The sequence below is a fragment of the Marmota monax genome, unplaced genomic scaffold, assembly GCF_021218885.2.
Source record: "Marmota monax isolate L192 unplaced genomic scaffold, Marmota_monax_Labrador192_F-V1.1 WCK01_AAM20220418_F8-fsc00183, whole genome shotgun sequence".
Taxonomy (NCBI): domain Eukaryota; kingdom Metazoa; phylum Chordata; class Mammalia; order Rodentia; family Sciuridae; genus Marmota; species Marmota monax.
Window position 1 is genome coordinate 1,521,279 of NW_026694841.1, and position 21,055 is coordinate 1,542,333.

At 49.7% G+C, this 21,055-nt stretch overlaps 1 protein-coding gene across 4 annotated transcripts in view; it reads left to right on the top strand.

The window, feature by feature from the left end:
- Window positions 1-21,055, top strand: part of Eml1 (EMAP like 1) — a 118,432-nt gene that overhangs the window by 84,028 nt on the left and 13,349 nt on the right. For 2 of the 4 annotated variants that reach the window (XM_046426286.2, XM_046426287.2), the window contains exons 6-18: window positions 700-756; window positions 3,133-3,262; window positions 5,364-5,513; window positions 6,253-6,322; window positions 7,947-8,057; window positions 8,783-8,878; window positions 10,209-10,343; window positions 10,958-11,057; window positions 12,029-12,183; window positions 13,944-14,069; window positions 14,251-14,382; window positions 16,834-16,901; window positions 19,176-19,264. In XM_046426286.2, the coding sequence (XP_046282242.1) occupies window positions 700-756; window positions 3,133-3,262; window positions 5,364-5,513; window positions 6,253-6,322; window positions 7,947-8,057; window positions 8,783-8,878; window positions 10,209-10,343; window positions 10,958-11,057; window positions 12,029-12,183; window positions 13,944-14,069; window positions 14,251-14,382; window positions 16,834-16,901; window positions 19,176-19,264 (1,419 nt within the window). The remainder of the gene's footprint in view (window positions 1-699; window positions 757-3,132; window positions 3,263-5,363; window positions 5,514-6,252; window positions 6,323-7,946; window positions 8,058-8,782; window positions 8,879-10,208; window positions 10,344-10,957; window positions 11,058-12,028; window positions 12,184-13,943; window positions 14,070-14,250; window positions 14,383-16,833; window positions 16,902-19,175; window positions 19,265-21,055) is intronic. The other 2 variants (XM_046426288.2, XM_046426289.2) reach the window with 1 other exon arrangement.

The window sequence follows — 21,055 nt, forward strand, 5'->3', positions numbered from 1 at the left end:
AGTCACAGGGCTGGACCCTCACCTGCCCGCTCTAAAACCCATCTAAGACACGCCAGGAAAGAGCTCAGAGTGGTGTGCCACCGCGTATGTGCATTAGAACCTCTAGGGCAAAGACTTCTGGCCTTTCATTTTCCCTTACTAACTGGGCTTCTGTCCACATGCGCATTTCTCTCCCAGAGAAGGTTTCTGGTGCGTTGAGTTCTGTAACTTTGTCTAAAAGTAGCCTTACTTTTTCTGCCTATGGTTTCCTAAACTGCAAACTAATAGTTCATGTGTACCTTTCCATGTGTCTTTTTAAAGCACACTTTGTAATAAGGTAAATGCTGGGGCTTTTAGCATTTTAGTCTTATTTTAAAGCGTATTTAAAATGCAAAACAAATTTTTCAGGTGCGTAGCTGGTTAAGTTCATGTAATGCTAATGTCTCCAGTTTTTCCCCCTCAAATTCTAGATTAAAACCCAGAAGGCAGCTTTGTGTCCCTCAGCACGAGCTCTAGTCTCATTCCATTTTCAGGAAGCAGGAGGTCACTCACTGAGAAGGTGACTGCCCAAACTCTCAGGCCCACACCTCAAGCGCCTTGTCAGAGCCCCCCAAATGTCCCCATGTCCCGCGGGAGGCCGGGCAGCTCCTGCCAGCTAGTTAGCCAGCGCCCCCGCAGGCAGGCCGGCCACACTTGCAGCACCCACGTCTCTTTATCTAGCCCTTCAGTCTCTGTCTCCGAAATCACAAGGGAAGCGCCGGGTGACGCACTGCAAAGGTAGGCAGCATTCCGAGCCCATAGCTCTCTGAGCAAGGCTGCTACCCCGGCTCCAGAGTCCGCTTTCATACAGGCAGACCCTCCTTGTATGAAAACGCTTCTGCGACGCAAACACCCCGTTCATTTCTCGTGGAAGCATCCCTGAGCAGTTCCTCGGGTGGCCTTTAATAAGCAGCTGTGATTTGGATCTTGCCTGATTATTGGCTGATTATAGGAATTCTTAAAGTCTCCATCAACCTGAAGAGAGCTATAGGGCAGCCCTGGATGTCCCACTGTTTTGCACGGACCCCGCACTGCTGCTGGCCTCTGCCCACTCGTGCCTGCCGGGTTGTGATTGCACGTGGTCATCCTAACCAGCCTGAGAAAAGCATTGCTTTCCCTCGCTGCATTTTGGCTTTAGACGTAGGACATCTGGGCCACTGTACAAATAGCCACACCTGGGCCACCAGTGCTGAGCCAGCATGTGACGACAGCTCACACTGTAGGCTTCACCTAGGTGGACCGCGTGCCCTCGGTGGCCCTGTGTCAGCCGTGTCCTGTGAGTGCACAGGCAGATCATTCACAGCCTAGAGAGCCAGTGGAGTCACTTTTTGCTTGACTTTAATGCCATCACTCCTGCTTCCCTTCCCACTAGCGTTGGCTGCTGGGCTTTGAGAGCCCTCACTCGTGGTCACCACTCAGTGTGGGGCGCTGAGTTTTGGGTGGCGCTCGGGCTCGAGAGGAGCTCAGCAGCGGATGGGGCATAAGGCACAGATTTGTGGCCAGACAGGAAAGTCCCTGTGGCACTGTGGCCAGGACCTTGGGTAAGGTGGCACCCAGTAGGGCTGTTAGACCTGCCTGGTCCGGCAAGTCAGAGGGCAGGCAGAGGGCTGAGATGTGGCTCAGTGGCAGAGCACTGGCCTGGCCTGCGGCGGGCCTGGGCTCCATGCCCAGCACCGCACACACAAGATGGCAGGCACAGGACTGCATGGAGGAAGTGCCAGGTGACATCCAGCTTGGCCCAGGATGGGTTTGGTGGCAATATAGATGACGACCCCCGGGGCCATGAGAGAGCCTTGAATGGCATGGCCTCAGATGGGCAGCTCCCAGCACAGGGAGGGCAGCAGCAGCCACGTGGGGAACATTCTTTTTTTTTTTTTTAATTTTCTTATGTGGTGCTGAGGATTGGACCCAGTGCCTTATGCATGCCAGGCAAGTGCTCTACCACTGAGCCACAGCCCAGCCGGCGTGGGGAGCATTCTAACAGGAGGATTGGTGGAGCGCAGGCTCAGCCTGTGCAGGGTGGGCACGTTTGAAGCTCTTACTTAGAGTCAAGCTGAGCACACAGAGTGGAGATCATCACACGCATGCCTTTAGACTCTAGAGCACATGCACATAATAACATAGATCACGCCTCTTCATTTTTTAATAATATTGCATGTGGCATTGTTTGAAAATCCTTAGGAATAAGACTTACGAAACTAATTTGTGATTGTGGCACTCACAGTACTGTAATTACTCCATGATGTTCCTCACCAGTTTCCTCTCTGCGAATGGTTTTCTGTTGGGTTATGGACAGACAGCGCTGGTTCCAATGGCCTGGTTTAAATGTCATTAAGCCTGGGTCCCTTGTGTGCAGTGGAGCCTCGCTGACTCTGAGCTGAATTCATCAAAAGCTCAGGGAACACCTCCTCTGCTCCTGCTGTGTCCGGGAAATCTAGACAGAACACCCCACGCTGGCTTGTTTATGGACCAGAGGTTGCCCCAGGTTTTCACTTCACCCCTATAAATTTTTAGTATATCAAGTTATTTTAATAGAAGTATTCACTCTAGAAAGTTCTGCTTCCTGGTCTCCCTCTCGTGGATCTTCTGTTTTCCAGCATCTCCTGGAGCATTTCCCTTATCACGTCACCTTGCATGCGCTCCTCCTGCTGATTCTGTGTGCTTCACATTTGAAAGAATCTGTCCATGTGAAAGATAGATGAAGGCTTGTTTTTATACTTTGATATAGCAAACCAACTTAAATATTGATACATTGGGATTTATACACATTGAACTCAGTAGGAAATTAGGTGGCTCCTTTCCCCTCCTGGAGAGAGAGAGGTGTGAACCCTGAAGTGGCCCGAATAGCTGTCAGCATCTAGTTCTTTCTGCCTCTTAGGATTTCTTGCATATTAGGTACGTGACACACACGTACCTAAGTAAGCAGAATATCAAAAAAAATTTTTTTTATTTCTAGCCATTTAATTTTCTGTGTCAGCTACTTTTCCCTGGGATAGTGATTAGAAATGGCATATGGGTGAAGTTTTCACTTCTGCAGCGACAAGCTAGAGAGAATATGACATTTGTTTTCAGGTGCACTGGGGGGTCTTACTGACATCTTTGTTCTTTTTGTAGAGGAAGGATATGTGAAAATGTTTCTTCGCGGACGCCCTGTTACCATGTACATGCCCAAAGATCAAGTGGACGCTTACAATTTGGAAGCAAAAGCTGAACTCCCCACCAAGAGGCTGAAGCTGGAATGGGTGTATCCTTTACTCGTTGACTAGGTCTCACACCAGGTGAGCAGCCATGAGTGCTTGAAGTCTAGTTGCAAAATTTCACAGACTATAAGTCCTCTTGAGTTTTTGAAAAAATATTTTACTCTCAATTTTTAAAAGATTAATTTTACAAACATGGCCTTACGTTACTACCCAGGACAGCATCCTAACATCCTCTAGAGGAGCTGTTAACGTGGGGCTGAACTGACTCGTGGTTTGTGGTTCTTGCTCCAATACATAGACATTGTTTTCTTGAAAATATTAAAAGGTTACATGAGTGTATGAATATATTTGGGGGAGGCAGGAAGATGGATCATTAGTTTATGGCCCGAATTTCAGTCTTTCCAAAAAAAGCTAACTTTGGTTAGTTAAAAACACATCAAGAAACAAGCTTAGTGAAAATGCTTAAAAACAGAGAGAATCTGGATTCTGGTGAGAATGAAGGAGCTGGTCACTCTTCACAGCAGCTGTCACGTCCTTGGTAAACCCTGCTAGGACTGTGGAAAGGCCAGGAGCTCTGAGAATTCACCAGGAAACAGCCACAAAAATGCCAGAAAATACGGAGCTCATGAATGAGAAAGTGGGATGGGCTGTCCAAAATGACCAGACCCCGCTGGCAACACGGCTTAGACCCAAACAAAGGGGATCTCCCGGGAGAAGGACCTGCACTCTCCCCTCAGCCAAGTGGGAACGTGGCCATTGTGAGGAGCCCAAGTTCAAGGCCAATACCGAGGGCTTGAGGAGACGTGGAAGAATAAGCACACCTGCACACTGAATGGAGTGAACCCCGAGGCTTCTTAGAGCCAGGTGCAGCAGGAATGCAATCAGCTTTCTTAAAATAGGATGCTCTCCCACCAAGGTCTAGGGTGCCACTGTCTGACCCTGCCCTGTCACTAATGTTCTTGGAATAGAACACTGAAGTTTGGAAAAGTGTGCTTCCAGGGACGCAGCCAGGGACGAGGAGCGCGCTTGGGAAGGTGGGGTGGCCGCTGGCTTCTTCTCTCCACTGATTCAGCCACTCATCTCTCACTTTAGAGGAAGGCTGCCATGCTCCTCTCAGGCTGCAGAGAGGAAGAGCCCTCCGCCACCTCAAGCAAACGCTTATCTGTCACCTGTTCACTGCCAAGCCCTGGGACAAATTGTAAGCCAATGGCTTAAACTGAAGGTGTGGTGACTTCATTTAGAACAATGGCTGTTTCAGATTAGGAAATCATATTTTATCATCTGTACCCAAATTTCTCCTGAAAAGAAATTTTGTTGTTGTTGTTGTTATTGTTTTAGATTCACATGTTAAAGCGTTTGGCTGCCCCCATTTGGAATCTGTCTTGTCCCATGTCATTGAAGAGATCCATCTCTTCTCTAAGTCAATAGTGGTGTATTAAGTGGTTGATTCAAAACACCTTTATCCAGCCCACTTCTTATTCATATTTCAGAAGATGTAAAACAGTAAAATTTGCTTCAAATAAATGGTATTTTTTTTTTGCCAGGCTATTTTTACAGCCAAGTTCAAGTGAGGTTTTACACTCAAAATAGTTTTCAAGGTTATTTTTTTAAATATTTTTTTAGTTGTTGATAGACCTTTATTTTATTTATTTATATGTGGTGCTGAGAATCGAACCCAGTGCCTCACAATGCCAGGTAAATACGCTACTGCTGAGCCCCAGCCCCAGCCCCAGCCCCAGTTTTCAAGGTTTAAAAGTACACGTGTCAAAATTTTAACAAGGATAATTAGCCCCAAAGAGCTGGGGCCAGGAAGACCTAAACATTTTGTGTATGCATGGGTGTGTGTGCGTGTGTGTGTGTGTACGTATGATCTGTACCTTTTTATGAATACATTTATCATGTTTTTAAGGTTTTTTTTTTTTTTTAGTAAAAGATTCAGTTCCTAGCCTCATAATTGACTCGATAAAACAGAACTAATTTTTGTATTATTAAAAATTTGCATTCACATTGCATCAGTGACCATGCCCAACTTGATACAGCCACATATTGGACAGTGAGGGTTTGCAGGTTACCCTGTTTGGATCATAAAGCTGCTGATGTGCCTGCTCTCAAAGGAAAGCCATGTTTACCTTGACGCACACACAGCTACGGGTACCGGGGGCGAGACTGTCGGAACAACCTGTACCTGCTCCCGACAGGGGAGACGGTGTATTTCATCGCCTCGGTGGTGGTGCTGTACAACGTGGAGGAGCAGCTGCAGAGGCATTACTCGGGCCATAATGACGACGTGAAGTGGTGAGTCCTCAAAAGCTGGAGGTGGCATTAGCAGGAAGGTCAGTGTTGGGATGTGAGCCCCAGGGAAGGAAGGGAGCCACAAGCAGGCTCCAGCCGAGCTCTACTCTGGGCATGTTCACTGCTAGCACCTGGCCTGCTGACCCCCTCCAGGTCTAGCTGTCCATCCTCGGGCACAGAGTCTAACCAGCCAGTGACCTCAGCCAATGGCCCTGCAGGCCTGCCCACATGGCTTCTTAACACGTTGCACACAATGGCTATTTGCCTCGTGTTTATGGCTGGTCTACTCTTTCCCCAATTTGTCTACAGCTTTTGGTAAGAATATCATTCCTGGAAGTTTGGAATGAATAAATACATGTAGCATATATGTGTTTGTCCTGGTCAATGAAAAAAAAAATCCCATTGGCACAGATGAGGTGCCTTTCCTATTTAACATTCTCCAGTGACTTCTTAACAAAGGGTAGAGGCTAATTAAGTGGTTCGCAGGTTAAAATGTTTATTTTCCCAGCAAAGGATGCTTTTGCCTTGAGTTTGAAAGTTCTCCAGGAGAAATTCGAGACTGAAGATGAAATGAAGTGGGCACTCACTGTCCACGGAGGTTGGGGTTCGGGGGCTCATTGTGCCTTCTAAGAAGTCAGGCCTTGTGTTTCTTATGTTTAAATGTTTGACTAGATTGCACTTGGCCAGGGAAGAGCAAGGCCCACCTTTAAGGGCTGGTGTCTTATAAATATCCTCTTTTCAGCCTAGCAGTTCACCCCGATAGGATCACTATAGCAACAGGACAAGTCGCAGGCACGTCTAAGGATGGAAAAGTAAGTTGTACTATCTGTTCTTATTATTATTTCCTGAAAACACTGCTGATGGCGTCCCCCGCTTGGATCTGAACAGCTGACTCCCTCACCAGGATTGCTTACTGCCACTCACTGTCTCGCTGTGGACTTAAAAAGCAGCGTGTTCTTGCCTAAGACTTCACAATTCTGAACATACCTACTTGCACACACGATAAGCTTTGAAATTGCAGGTGCCTGTTTGATGTGTAAGGTTAAAGCCATAATGAACAGTCAGTTGGGTGTGGGATGTCCTGCGGTCAGGCAGGTCAGTGAGAGAAAGCCAGCACGAGTTAATAGAGAATGACAGTGTTTCCATCTGGTGACTGTCATGTCTTACCAAAAACTCCTGTGGCATGCGATACCTTGTTCACAGAGGTATCACAAATAAGGCTCATATTTGTGTGACCTGTTACTAAAATAACCACATTCAGTACTTTTGTTCTTATCAATGAGTTTTCTCTCAGAAAGAATGAAGGTGACTGTATTCTAGGAAACATTTTAATAACATTGAATTTTAAACATTAACTGTGTGCTGTTTTCCATTAAAACTCTACACTTGAAAAGAATTAATAGGGATAGTGGAAATCAGACTCCGGTTATGCAAATTCACATAAATGGAACAGGCGCTCATCTTTTTTTGTTTTTACACAGCCTTGAACATTTCTTTGAAATGAGTAGTGACCCTTTGTTCTGCCCTCTGGTGGCTTGATGTTGTATTTCAGTTCTGGCATTGAAATTGAGTCAGAACTTTTAGAACCTGAGAAAATGGTGTAGTTCCCTGAGCTCATCCAGTTTACCCTGGAGGACCGTGCAGACACCCAACTACTCAGAGATAAGGCCGGACCAGAACCCGGTTCACCTAATGCTTCTGACCACCAGAGACAGTGCCCTGCCTTGGTAACAAATCGGCAGGTTGCTCTACAATGCTTTCTTCTATACGGAAGAGAGAAGTTAGTATAAATAACCCTGGTCACAGTTGAGAGGGTTTTGAGCGAGTTATGACAACCCTAAGTTTTATTTATGCATAATCAATAGCCTGATTTGCTCCTGTTGAGCCCAGGCATGTCAAACTCTTATCACTATTTGGTGGTGACCATTTGGATGAACTTAGACATACTTGTGCCTTAGCAACCGAATGGACTTTAAAAGGAGAACCCTGAGCCAGGAGAAAGGGGGGGCCTGCAGCCCCAGCTACTTTGGAGGCTGAAGCAGGAGGAGTTTGAGCCTAGTCAACATAGTGAGACCCTATTAAAAATAAAAATAACCCTCATATGCGATGCCCTTTTCCTTATCCTTTTTCATTTCTAAAGTTATGACACATCCAGATATGCACATTGCACAGTCAGGTCCTTGGTATGGTTGTCAAGAGCTGCCAAGTCAAGTTTTAAAACTCGGTGGACTTCTAGTGTTGAGCTGGCCACAGAGCCCAGGCCCCCCTGTGGCCACTGGGATGTCTTGTCTCATTCAGAGGCAGCTCCTCAAATGCAGGGAAAAAAATCTTTGGTTTTTGACAAAATCGCAGTTGCTTCCCGGGTGATCGTGTAGCTTCAAGGTGAAGAGGGACAGGTCAGTTGACGGGACTGATGGCATCATTTGTTCATAACAGCAACTGCCCCCACATGTGCGCATCTGGGATTCTGTGACATTGAACACGCTGCATGTCATCGGGATAGGCTTCTTTGACCGAGCTGTCACCTGTATTGCATTCTCAAAATCTGTAAGTATGAAGCCCGTGGTGTTGTGGCCTCGGGCCTCAGGGGGAGCCCCCAGGCTGGAGTGGGGGGCTTACCGCCTGTGCAGGTGCAGATTCGCACTCTGGGACCTTCTGGCTTCCCAGGTCCCCTCATCAGGGACACTCTTCCAGTCGTACGCTTTAGCCATGTGGGCGTGGTAAAGGAAATAGCCCCCACCCCCATATTTGTCCTCATGTTCTTCAAGGCAGCCTTCCTGCTCTGGCCTTGAACGTCACCTGCTGCCTTGGCAGGTGGCTTCCACTGGCCCCGTTGCCTGTGTGCAAACAGGTTGGAGGGGGCCTCAAGGCTTCCCGGCTCCCTCAGGGTGTGCTGGCCCAGCCGATCCACGCTTCTTCATCCAGCTCACACACATGCACACACATGCACACACACATACCCACACATGTTCACAGCCACAGCTGTGACAGACCCCGGGACCTGCCGCCGAGGGCACTGTCTCCTCCAGGAGCTGCCCTGAGCCCTCTGGGCAGACTTTCCTGGAGCCTGGATGAGAAGCTGCCTCTGACCCCGGCCCTCCCACTCTGCCCCTCGGGAGCCCAGGCTCACCTACGCTCCCCGTCTGGCCAGGGATGCGGGTCCCAGAAGCAGCGGGTGAAGAACGGTGACTAGAGTAGCAGTTTTTACTAAAATCGTGCGCATCCCAGTTTACTCTCAATGAAGTCTTGCTATGAACAGCTTTCCCTTCCAGAACGGAGGAAGCAACCTCTGCGCTGTGGACGACTCCAATGACCACGTACTGTCCCTGTGGGACTGGCAGAAAGAAGAGCGGCTGGCCGACGCGAAGGTCTCACTCAAGCCCCAGCGCGACTCCCCACGCGGGCCCTGGCACAACCTCAGCCCCTCAGCAGCTGCCCCTGCCCCACCCTGCCCCAGTGTGGCTCCTTCCCCTTGAGGTCTTGTGGCCCCACCCTGTCCCCTGGCAGGACCTGATCCTGAGTGCTGTCACAGTTATTTCTTTGTTCATTTTTTGTTTCACTCCCTAGTGAGGGAGCTGCAGCAGCCTCTGCTGCCAGATGAGGCAGCCAGCACCCAAGCTCCAGGCACTGCCCCAGCCCAGGCACCTCCCAAGCTGAACAGACTCTGGGGGGACTTGAGGCCAATCAGATCCCTCCTGGGGTTCTCCCTGCAGTGGTCCACTTTGGCCTTCTTTCACTGCCTTGAATCCATTTTACCCAGAATGTCAACGTAATGTTCCTGAAGCTCCTTATGTTTTCATCCTGTTGAGATCATCATTGGATCCCTATTGTTATAGAACTGACTTTGGATTTCTCATCTTGGCATCTATTAGCCTTAGATAACCGAACTTACCTGACATTAGAGACATCAGATAGCATCACTTGTCTCACACCAAGGTGACCGCTGGATACCTCGCTCTCCTGACACTGGGGTCACCCCCGCTGACCTTTCACACCCAGCCATCTCTTGTGTGTCCGGGAGGCAGATCCTGTGCTCTGGTCAGGCGTGCTTCCTATCACGCTGGAGCCCTGCCGTCCAGTGTCCTCGTCAGGAATCCTGGGTGTCCTTGCCATGTTGCTAGGTGGGAAGGGATCAGAAGCAAGTTTTCATCCAGGTTCAAGGACATACAACTGAATTCCTAGCAAGGCCAGGCTTAGCAGGCCGAGCGCAGCCCTAGAGGCCAGGAGAGCAGTTGAGAGGTAATGAAATAATCGCCAAAGACCCAGACCCAGCACAGTGGACCCCAGACTGAGCCTCAGGCAGAGGCCCAGGAACAGGAAGGGGTCAGGGCAGCCAGGAGAGTGGGGCTGTGGGAATCCAGATTCCCACCCTTCTCTGGAGTTCCCCTCACGGGTGGGGATGAGGCCTAGAGCTCAGCACCTTGCCATGCGCCAGGCCTGGGAGATCAGCATGGGCACTGCAGCCCCTCCTGCCCTGCGCGGTTCGCTGCCCTGAGCTCCCCAGCCAGCGGGGGTCAGGCGAGGGGGTGGTCAAGGCGCGTGGCCAGTACCACTTCATACAGGGTGAATTCAGTGGGAAACTCAAAAGGCATCGTGCTTGGCTGGAATGAGTTGTTTATTGGTAGTTCAGGTTTATATTCTTAAGAGAAAATTGTCTTAGGAGATTCCAGGTGTCTGATTGCCCTGTTTCCCCTCAAGTGTTCTAATGAAGCTGTGTTTGCTGCGGATTTCCACCCCACGGACACCAATGTCATAGTCACCTGTGGAAAATCACATCTCTACTTTTGGACACTTGAAGGAAACTCCCTCAATAAGAAGCAAGGATTGTTTGAGGTAAAGTTACGTCTTTTGTTTAGTTTTCCCCTGGGAGGTGCATGTGATCAACTGGGCTTTAGGGGGGCGCTGAAGTGTCCCAGTCTGGAGTGCACCTGGGGGTGTGGTGGCACATCATGCTCTAGGACCCCTCACCTAGACAGGAGCCGCTTGTGCTTGTGGGCCTCACTGGTAACGCAGTGACCAGGGCAGGGAGCAGGCCCCGGCGAGGAGCTGGGACGGCGCAGGCCAGAGGGTGCGTGGGGGCGGCCGTCTCGTGAAGGGTGCCGGAGGCGTGTGCGCCTTCTGTCAGCCGGGAGAGCATGCAGGGACCTTCTCCTGGGCTGTTTAGAGGGTCCTTTGTTCTGGTGTGGGGTTCTGCTTCTTATTCTGTGGTCAAGACAACACGGCCCGCCCCTAGTCCCCGCCAGCACCCCTTCTGCTCGACTGTGCAACCTCAGGATTCCCCCGCCATTTGGAGCCCCAGAGTCTCTCCTCCTCTTGGAGCAGCGTAGTTACGTAAGGGTGGATAAAAATGAAAGCCACAGGGGATTGCTGTGGCTCCAGCTCTCGAGACCACAGGAAAGGCTGTCCTGATTCAATACACATATGTATGTATTTACTACATTCTGCAGAAACAGGAAAAGCCAAAGTTTGTCCTCTGCGTGACGTTTTCTGAAAACGGTGACACCATTACTGGAGATTCCAGTGGCAACATCTTAGTATGGGGAAAAGGTAACAGTGCCAATGCTTTGGTAATAAGCAAGACTTCAAGGATGACTTCTATAAGAACTGTCTGTTGATATGATCCACAGAGTTACTGTTAAATTCCAGGGTGTGTGTGTGTGTGTGTGTGTGTGTGTGCGCGCGCGTGTGTCCTGAAACCATAAAACTGGAACGGAAGAAAGCTGGAGAGTGGTAAGTTAAGTGTACCACCCTAAAGGGTCTTTAGGACCGAGGTGCCTTGAAGGATTTAATACGTTATTAGGAGATCTGTTAACAAGCTATAGCGATGAAGTTATAATGGCCGCATAGCTAGAAAATAGTTAGGTAACTTTCCTGGTTCACACAGCCTTGGGCAGACGTCTCTTAATTGCTACAACTAGCAGTGTGTGAGCTGCTCTCGGGGAGCCAGAGCCAGATCCCTGCTGCTGCCCCTGCTACTGCGAGCCGCTGGGGACAAGAGATTCACTCTGGAAAGATGTGCTCAGTTCAGGGCAGGCGACTTGGGGACACTTACCACGGCCAGGAAAATACGTCACCCCAGTTCAGGGATCGGAGAGTTGAGGTCGGGGTGAGGTGGAGACGGACCCCCAGTGGGCCTTCAGAACGAGGTGACTTGTAGACACCCCGGCTCCTGGTGCTTGAGGCACTGCTTGCTTAATCCTTGGAACAGTCCTGTGGGGGAGCAGTGGCCTGTTCCCCAAGGTCGACCTGAGGAAAGGAGCAGGCACCTGGCCCAGCCCGCAGCTCACTCTGGGGAAGGCGTGGGCACGAACACGGGCCACGCTCCCGGCCACAGCGTGCACCTTTCCCTCATCACAGAGGAGTCCGCTGAGGCTCGCTGGAGCACTGTGAGCTTCTAGAAATTGAGTCCTTTGTAGAGTTGAACTCACCACCCCACCCTCTCAGCCCAAGTGAAGTGAGACTGGAGGATGGACTAGGCAAGCCTGTGAACACGCTAACGGGGTCTCCTGCGTGTCTAGGTACCAACCGCATAAGCCACGCCGTCCAAGGGGCCCACGAGGGCGGCATTTTTGCGCTTTGCATGCTGAGAGACGGCACGCTGGTGTCCGGAGGAGGGAAAGACCGGAAGCTCGTTTCTTGGAATGGAAACTATCAAAAACTTCATAAAACTGAGGTGAGTCGGCAGGCTGCTACAGACTCGCTTTAACCTTAAACTGTTTTTCTGACTCATTTCCTTGTTAGTTTAGAATCCTTAACTTACAGTTTTAAAAATTGTTTAGATGGAATTATATGGAAACAACGTGTTTTGTTACAATTGTGGAGGCAATTAAAGTACAACTAAAATAAACTTAAATTGATAAAAATTTGAGGCTAATGGACACTTCATATTTACAGTGTTTTCCTAATAGGGCCAATTTAATTTTACAGGGGACTATAACCCACATTTTGATTTGTCATTCAAGTCTTTCCTGCCTTTTACTAATTTCCAGCCTGTTACTTTGCCAACATTATCATTCTGCACTTAGGTTTATTGAGTATCTACTTTGTGCCTGGCTCTCAGCTCAGGGCCAACAGGCTCTGTAGCACTCCAGCTGCTTAGGAGACCTGCTTCACCTCCAGGTTACCTAGGAGCCACCCTGCCTTCCTGGAAGCCAGAGGCAGGAAATTTAGTATTCCTCTACACACAAGAGTTTTCCCCCCAGGGTTCCAGGAAATTATGAGCAGACAGAAGGGAAAATTGCTGTCGATCTAACGGGTGATGCTCTGCGTCCCTAGTGTAGAGGGACATGCTGCAGCACTGTTCCAGCTTCTAAGTCAGAGCGCACAAGGCCTGCGTAGTACAGCATGTGACAAGGCACTGTTCAGCAGTGGGGGATTTGGTTCTGCTGACCATCGCCTGTATCAAGGAGGCCTTCCTCGAGCATCAGCCGGCACTCCCCCTTGGTGGAGTTTTAGTCTGAGAACTTTTTATGCTAAGGTTTGATCGGCACTTGAGTGAACATGCTCTGTATTACTAGTCGTAGATGTTCCCGTGTTAAATTATAACAGCAAAGGAAGCACCGAAGCCTCATTGGAGGTAACTCGCCACTGTTGGTATCTGTGACTCCTCTTTGTGTGGATCGCCATCACCTTTTCCCAAGCCCAGGCCAATGGCCTGCCTGGAAGATAGAGAAAGGGTATGTGGGTGGCCCACTGTCCCTGAGCTAGGCCACTGTCCCTGCGCTGGGCCACTCTCCCTGAGCTGGGCCACTCTCCCTGAGCTAGGCCTGCCTGGCCCAGAGACCCTGTCTTCCTGGAGGGCAAGAACTTCAACTCTTCATGGCAAATTGCCTCAATGAGTGCGTTTTGAATCCTTTTCTTAATATTTGGATCATTTCTGGTGTCCATCAGTATGAATAGTGGATTTCAAAACTAAACAGAGCAATGTTGCCATTTCAAAGTTACAGCAACTCTTACTGGTCCTTATTTTCCAGACCTTATCAACTCTTGCCACAGAAGTCATAACAAGTGAAGAGCAGACTAACCAATTATATTCCTTTATTATTTTGGGGGTCAGAAAAAATACCCTTTTTTTTTTTAAACAACTTGACTTTTGCTGATTCTTTGAAGATATGTAAACTGTTTATAGTTTTAGCAGTAAGGTTTGGGACCAGGGATGGAGCACAGTGGTAGCATGCCTGCCTAGCATGTGCGAGGCCCTGGGTTCAATCCCAGCACTGCAGAAAACATTAATAAAAATAAATAATAAAAAAGTAAGGTTTGGGGTTTCAGTCGTTCACTCCACAGCTGTGGTGGCTAACCTCTCTCCGTGTGTGCACATGTATATGAAACGGCTGAGTCCTTCCCATGTGATGGATAGACAAGGACTTTGGATGCTTGAGCTGACAATTTCATAAAATCTGAGATCTTTTCACACCACGCTTTCCAATGCAGATTCCTGAACAGTTTGGCCCAATCCGGACGGTGGCCGAGGGGAAGGGCGAGGTCATCCTCATAGGCACGACTAGGAACTTCGTCCTGCAGGGCACCCTGTCAGGGGACTTCACACCCATCACTCAGGTATGGTTAACTGAGCATTCAAGTAAGCGCCAGAAGGAGGCAGTCACTCCTGTGTCCCCCTGAAATGGCCTTGGCAGAGAGACAAATGAGGGATGCACTGAAGGGGCCCGTGCCGTCGTCCCTGCAGACCCCCGCTGTAGACTGTGGGGTCTCAAAGCTCCTGTGTCTTGCTTCTTTGCAGGGTCACACTGATGAGCTCTGGGGACTGGCCGTCCATGCTTCCAAACCTCAGTTCTTGACCTGTGGGCATGACAAGCACGCCACTCTCTGGGACGCTGTCGGCCACCGGCCTGTCTGGGACAAAATCATAGAGGTAAGCATGCGTGCTACATTTCCACCTTTCTTGTAGAAATTTACCTGGAACTTGCTCATTTTTTCTTGCAAGCCAGCCTCCCCCACTGAGCTCTTCAGAGTCGCGCTGCTCTCCACGTGCCCCGACGGCTCTCGCCCTGCAGTGCCGACGTTCCCCTGAACTCTTAGCAGGTCTGCCGCAGTCTGGCTGGGCACAAATGCCGCAGTCTGGCTGGGCACACAATCACGAGCCACCACACAGCTTGTAGATTCAAACAGCAACTCTTTATTCCCGAACTCACACCAGCCGTCTCTGCCCAAATCCACGTTCTCTGCCCAAATCCACCTTCTCTGCCCAAATTCACGTTCTCTTCCCAAATCCACTCCCACTGGGCTTCTATCTCCAAAATATACTGTCTGAATCCCGTGAGAACTCAAGGGGAACTTGGGCAGCAGGATACGCCCTATTCCCAGCAGGAATAATCTTAAACCTTAAACCTGGAACCTAAACTGGGAACGCCCTAAACACGATTATCTTAAAACCGGGAACACCCTAATCTGCCTTGGTCCTTGAGCAAGGTCACCTACATTCAATGTCACTGCAACATGTCAGCAACATGGGGTACGCTGGCAAGGAAATTGTCATACCTACTTGGCTAATGGCTCCCAGCACAGGTCGAGTTGCTCACGGGTTCTTGGGCGCAGTGTCCTCACTGCCTCAAGTGCTGGAGATGCATGTCATAAGCCGTATTCTGTCTGTGACGTGACTCTTGGATAGGAGCTCCCAAGGTGTACTGAGAACAGTTCAATTCGTCTCTACGTTCTCAGTGTGATGGTAAAGATAAAGCATTAGTTTTAAAGTCAGCATCTCTGTGAACTTTGCAAAAGGAGCGCAGATTGCATACCTTTCCCTCCATGTAAAACAGGCCTGCATTTCTTGAGCACTGGCTGTTTGCCTGCCAGACACTGGATGTGTGTTGTCTTAATCCTTGCGGCCACCCTGCAGGTTGAAAATTTTTTTTCTCTGGCTGGGGATGTGGCTCAAGCGGTAGTGTGCTCGCCTGGCATGCGTGCGGCCCAGGTTCGATCCTCAGCACCACATACAAACAAAGATGTGTCTGTCGATAACTAAAAAATAAATATTAAAAAAAATTCTCTCTCTCTCGCTCTCTTTAAAAAAAAAAAGAAAATTTTTTTTCTCTCTGATTTTATCAACTAGGAAATTGAGGTTTAGAGAAGTTACATAACTTGCCAAGGTCACTGATTAGTCGCAGGACAGTACTTACACCCAACTGGCCAACCCCAGGCTCTGTCCTCAGCACCGCACTGTGAGAGTCAAAGGGACCGCCTGTGTTCTTGCACCCTTGATGATATACACAGCCCCAGCATATTCTTTAATGCCCTGCAGAGTGGCTGGCATCCCCCAGGTGCTGGGTCTGGCTCTCCTCTCTCTACTTTCAGAGAAAGGTTCGATGGGTTGCTGACCACTGTAGCCAGCTGAGCATGGGAGGGACGAGCCAGAGGGGCTCAGCGGTGCTCAGAGAGGGCAGCCTTCCCCTCTGTCTCATCAGCGTGACTGCCTCAGGAAGCAGTGACAGTCCCTACACTTCCCTGCCCCTTCACCACTCAGCTTGATCGTAAAGGTGGGGCCGGAGCTGGAAGCCAGAGGCCTGCAGCAAGTCAGCTCCTGGGCCACTGGCCCTGTGACTTTGGACAGGAAGCCGTCACTTCTCTGTACTGCAGTGTCTTCATCTCACAATTGTCACGAGGCTCAGATTAATGGCCTGCACCAAAGTGCTTTTGTAAATGGTAAAGTGCCAAGGGAAACCTGAGGTCCACGTGTGGGTCGTGGCGGCCTGAGCTCCCACTTAGGAAGAGGCATCTAGAGGATAAAGCCAGAAGCTGCTGCTTCTTTCCAGTCTCTGGAGTCTCTAGTTAATCCTCGAGCATCTCTGTGCCCTCCATGTCCACTCCTGGCTTCTTTGCAGGGGTCAGCTGGTTTTATCTCCAGACAGCTCACTATTTGACCAAGTGACCACTGAGCATAATCTAAACTAGGGCTCAGAAAAAAGAGCATTTCCCTGTTAGTCTCTCATCTGATGACTGTAGATATGAGAGGGGATAAGACAAAAGGAAAAATTCTGAAGGGATAAAACTGTGACGTGACTCTTGGATAGGAGTTTTCCCATTGAAATGTGCCAATTGTAATGCATTCCTCTGTCATATATAAATAAAAAATTAATTTAAAAAATGTAAAAAGATTTATGGTACTTAGAAACTTACAAAAAAAAAAAAAAAAGAAGAAGAAGAAGAAGAAATGTGCCACATATCCAGGGGGAAGCCATCCTCCTCTGTGGAGAGAAAGGACTTTCCAAATAGAGCCACTGGGCTTACGGGGGTGGCGGGGCATGGGGGTGTCATGCTTGTGGTGCTATATCTGCCATCAATTTACACTTCCTTTAAAATATTTTAGGATCCAGCTCAGTCTTCTGGTTTTCATCCTTCAGGGTCTGTGGTTGCGGTCGGAACACTGACTGGGAGGTAAGCCCACCCCAGGCGGCCTGTGCTCGCGCCCCATGTGCCCCCAGGCCCCACGCAGCCAGCTCCCGACTGCGGCTTCTCAGCTCCCAGTGACTCTCCAAGAATCAGTCCAAACTCAAAACTTAAGGCAGTGGTCCTTCCTGTTTTGAAACTGGGGGTCATTTTGTAAAGCTATAGGTCCTCAATCATATAAAAATGCCTGGTCCTCAGGCCCCCCCAGAGTCTCCCCCCAATCTGCCTCCAGGTTCAAAGTCTGTGGAGCTCCCCAGGCCTGCCCGAGAGCTCAGGAGGAGGAATCAGGCGAGAAAGCAATCCAAAGCGCCCAGAACTTAAAACTGCTTCTTTTTTTTTAACTGGACTTTCAGAATTTTGAGAGTGCCCATTCTGAGCCTCGTGTTCAGGTTTGCTAGTGTTTATCTACGCGCACCTCCGACGTCTGTGTTGGAACTCTGCTTTGCCACTTGGCAGTGTGTGTCTTTGAGCCGGTCACATGAACTTTCTGAACTTGTTTCCTCTGTCAGTCATGGTGGTACTGTCTGCCTGGCTCTGTCGCACAGGGCTGAAGGGGGCCGTGGTGAAGCATCCTGCCCTGTGTCCTAAACCGTGACAGCACCTCTAAGTTAGGCACAGGAAGAGCCTCACCACAACAATAAAACAGAGCAATTATAACAAACATGAATTAGGTGGGTGCATCTCTGCAGAAACAGCTGATTGCACCGTGTCCCCCTCTGCTGCGATGACGTGAGGTGACACAGTGCCTGCCTGATGAGAAAGGAGGCAGGTGACACGCACAGAATGGCACATGCTTTAAAACTGCTTATTTCTGGAATTTTCCATTTAATATTTTCAGACCAATGTTGACCGTGGGTAACTGAAACGGGAAGGAAGACCCGGGGCGGGGCGGGGCGGGGCGCTGCCCACATGCACTTACTGTGGTTTCACTGAGATACTTGGTGGTTTCCTCCCATCCTTTCTCCTCGAGAAGTGCACCACTTAGATGCCGTTGTTGTCTGGAGGGTAGAAAGAGAGTGACCGTCCCACGGCATTCACAGGTCATCAGAGTGCGGTTGCACGGCGCCCTTGTGCGCCCCCCCCCCTTCCGTTTCACTCTCCCAGGCAGCTGGGGCTGGAGCTCAGCAGGCCCCCCTCTGAGCTCCCACAAAATGCCATCACCTCCCCGTGCACCACAGGGAGAGCATGCTCAGAACAGGCAGCGCTGTGGGCTTGAGGACGTGGCCCCTCCGTCTGCCCCTCCCATGTTGCTGGTCCCAGGCCAGATGCTCTGATGCTGTCCTTTAGACAGGACATTTCAAAGGCACGTTCCAGTCAGCCCAGCCTTGCTATTTGTTACCTTCTGGCCTCTGTTAAGGTTAAATAACATGTTAAAGATACATGGTTGTTCAAGATGCCAGAAATCAAAGCCGAGAAGCAGCATCCAAACCTCAGGCGGTCCTGATGGGCAGTGGTCAGTGCTGAATGGAAGGCAAGCACACAGCAGCTCCACGCCAGTGGTGGCCAGGGTTGAAACTACAGCCTCGGGGAGCCCACAGCCTTTCAGCCCCGCAGCCCGGTGCCCCACCCACCGCCACCCCTCAGTGTTCAGTCTTTCTGAAGTCCATCAACCCTGAAGCGGGTGCAGGGTCCCTACCGAAGGTAGGAACCACTCCCAGGTCCATCACAACTCAAGCCTGCAGAGGAGACCCCAACTCTAATCCCATGTCACCACTGGAAACTGGCCGGAGAAGTCCAAGTCAAGGCCTGTCCGTTTGGCTCTCTTCCAGGCTTGCTGTCCCCCATCCGCCCTGTGGCTGCTCCCTAGCACACAGAAGAGCTGGACTTGACCCAGCTGCCCAGCCCCTCCTCCTGCACCCGGCTGGTCCAGGTGGGGCCAGAGCTCTGGGTGAGCTCAGCAGGCGGTCCTTGGCCACTCCTCTGACCACAGGCTGCAGCACTAGGTGTTGGCCGTCTTCCTGTGCAGGGCTCTCTCTCCTTCCGTGTGTAAATGACAAAACACAAAACACAATGCTGAGAGACCACATCATAGCGCTGAGAACTGAGTCTTTCCAGACCGCTGTGTGCTCTTCCTTTTCAGAGAAGGCTCGTGGGTATTCAGAGGACACTCCTCTGGATGAAACCTGGGAATAAGCTTTCTTACTGAGCCACCCGGAGTGTGCCGCCCTTCTGATATGGACACTTGTTAACGGTCTTGCCCTACTGTCGTGCCCTTATTGACTTTCCCCCTAAACTGCCTCTCTGTTTCTCTTGTTTTAACAGGTGGTTTGTGTTTGACACAGAAACAAAAGACCTGGTCACCGTCCACACGGACGGCAACGAGCAGCTGTCCGTGATGCGCTACTCCCCAGGTGAGAGCTGCGCCCTGAGGAAAGCGCCTCGGCCTCCCCAGAGCCACCTGCACCACACAGGAGGGCGGCGTCTCTGCCCTCCTGCGCTGACGAGTGTTACCTCACTGTCATGGAGAATTCTGAGCATGGTCAAAATTGAACAGGACAGCCTAGTGACCCCTGTGCCCACCATGCAGGTCCACGATGGCCAGTGCTTAGCGGGGCCCGGCCTCCGCAGCTCCCACCCTTCCTCCCATGACATTGTTTCATCCGATAACTGTCGCATACATCCCCAGAAGGTGGGGGCTGTGTCTGACAGCTTTCTCAAGGTGTAATTTACAGACTGTTATTTACCCACCAAGTGTACGGCTCAGTGATCCTTAGTGCATTTAGGGTTTTGCAACCATCACTACAATTCAGTTTTGAAACCTTTTCATCCCCCTGAGAAGTTCCCTCTGTATCTATGAGCCATTCATCTTTGCCCGCTGCCCCATTCAAGACAACTACTGATCTTCTCTTTGTCCATATAAATTGTTCTCCATAGTTAATTCCTTTTTAATTGCTATATAGCATTCCATTTTGGGGATATGCCATGTTTTGTTCAACTTTTCCCCAATAACGGAAGTTTGGATTATTTCTCACTTTCTACTATTGTGAATAATGCTTCTGTGAATATTCAGATATAAATGGCTTTTTGAAGGCATATTTTCATTTCTCTTGGGGAAGTTCCTAGGAGTTGCATCAGTGGGTTGTATGGTGAACTTGTGTTCAGCACGCTAGGACACCGTCCAGCTGTTTTTCACAGTGGCTGTCGTAATCTCCATTCCTCCAGCAGTGTCAGAAGGCTCTGGGGTCTCCACCTCCTTCGCGACCCCTGTACTGCCTGTCTCTCGTGGTGGCCATTCTGAGGGGAGTGATGTGCCTGCTGTGGTTTTAATTGGCCTTTCCCTAGTGACTGTGGACACTGGGCAATTTTTTATGTGCCCATTTGAGATTCCTAGATTTTCTTTGGTGAAATAACTATTCATGTCTTTTACCCATTTAAAATGAGGTTGTCTGTCTTACCATTGAGTTGCAGGAGTTCTTTCTTCTACATGTAAATTCTTTACCTGATAAAGGCTTCATAAATATTTTCCCCAGCATTGGGCTAGTCCTGCCATTTTCTTGGTGGAGTCTTTTGAAGTACAAATGTTTTGTTGTTGTTGTTGTTTTGATGAAGTCCAGTGGGTCAGTTTTTTCTCGTAGGGATCGTGCCCAGGGTCGGGAAGACTTCTCCTGTGCTTTCTCTCAGAGGTGTCGGGTTGGCCCGTGCGTTCAGGTGGGGCCCATTTTGAGTGGCTTCTCATGGACTGTGATAGCTAAGAGTCAGAGCGTGTCGTTCTACACACAGATGTCCCTCGTCCCTACACTGCCTGTTGACAGCAATATCTGTCTCTATTGGATCGTCTTGGCCTTTTTGTCACAGATCAGTTGACCATAACATGAAGATTCATCTTTGAGACGCTCGGTTCTGTCCCTCCCCTGTGTAGACCCTGTCCCATCCACATGGTCATGACTGTGACTTTGGGTAAACTTTGGAGCTGACTAGTGTGACTCCTCCAGCTGTTTGGTTACTTGCCAAGTTCTACTGGCTGTTTGGGTTCCTTGACATTATACAATATTACACACATTTTAGGATCAGCTTGTCACTTTGTGATTTTAAAAAGCCTATTAGGGGGGCTGGGGCTGGCTCAGTGGTAGAGCACCTGCCTCGCACGTGTGAGGCCCTGGGTTCAATCCTCAGTACCACATAAAAATAAATAAATAAATTTT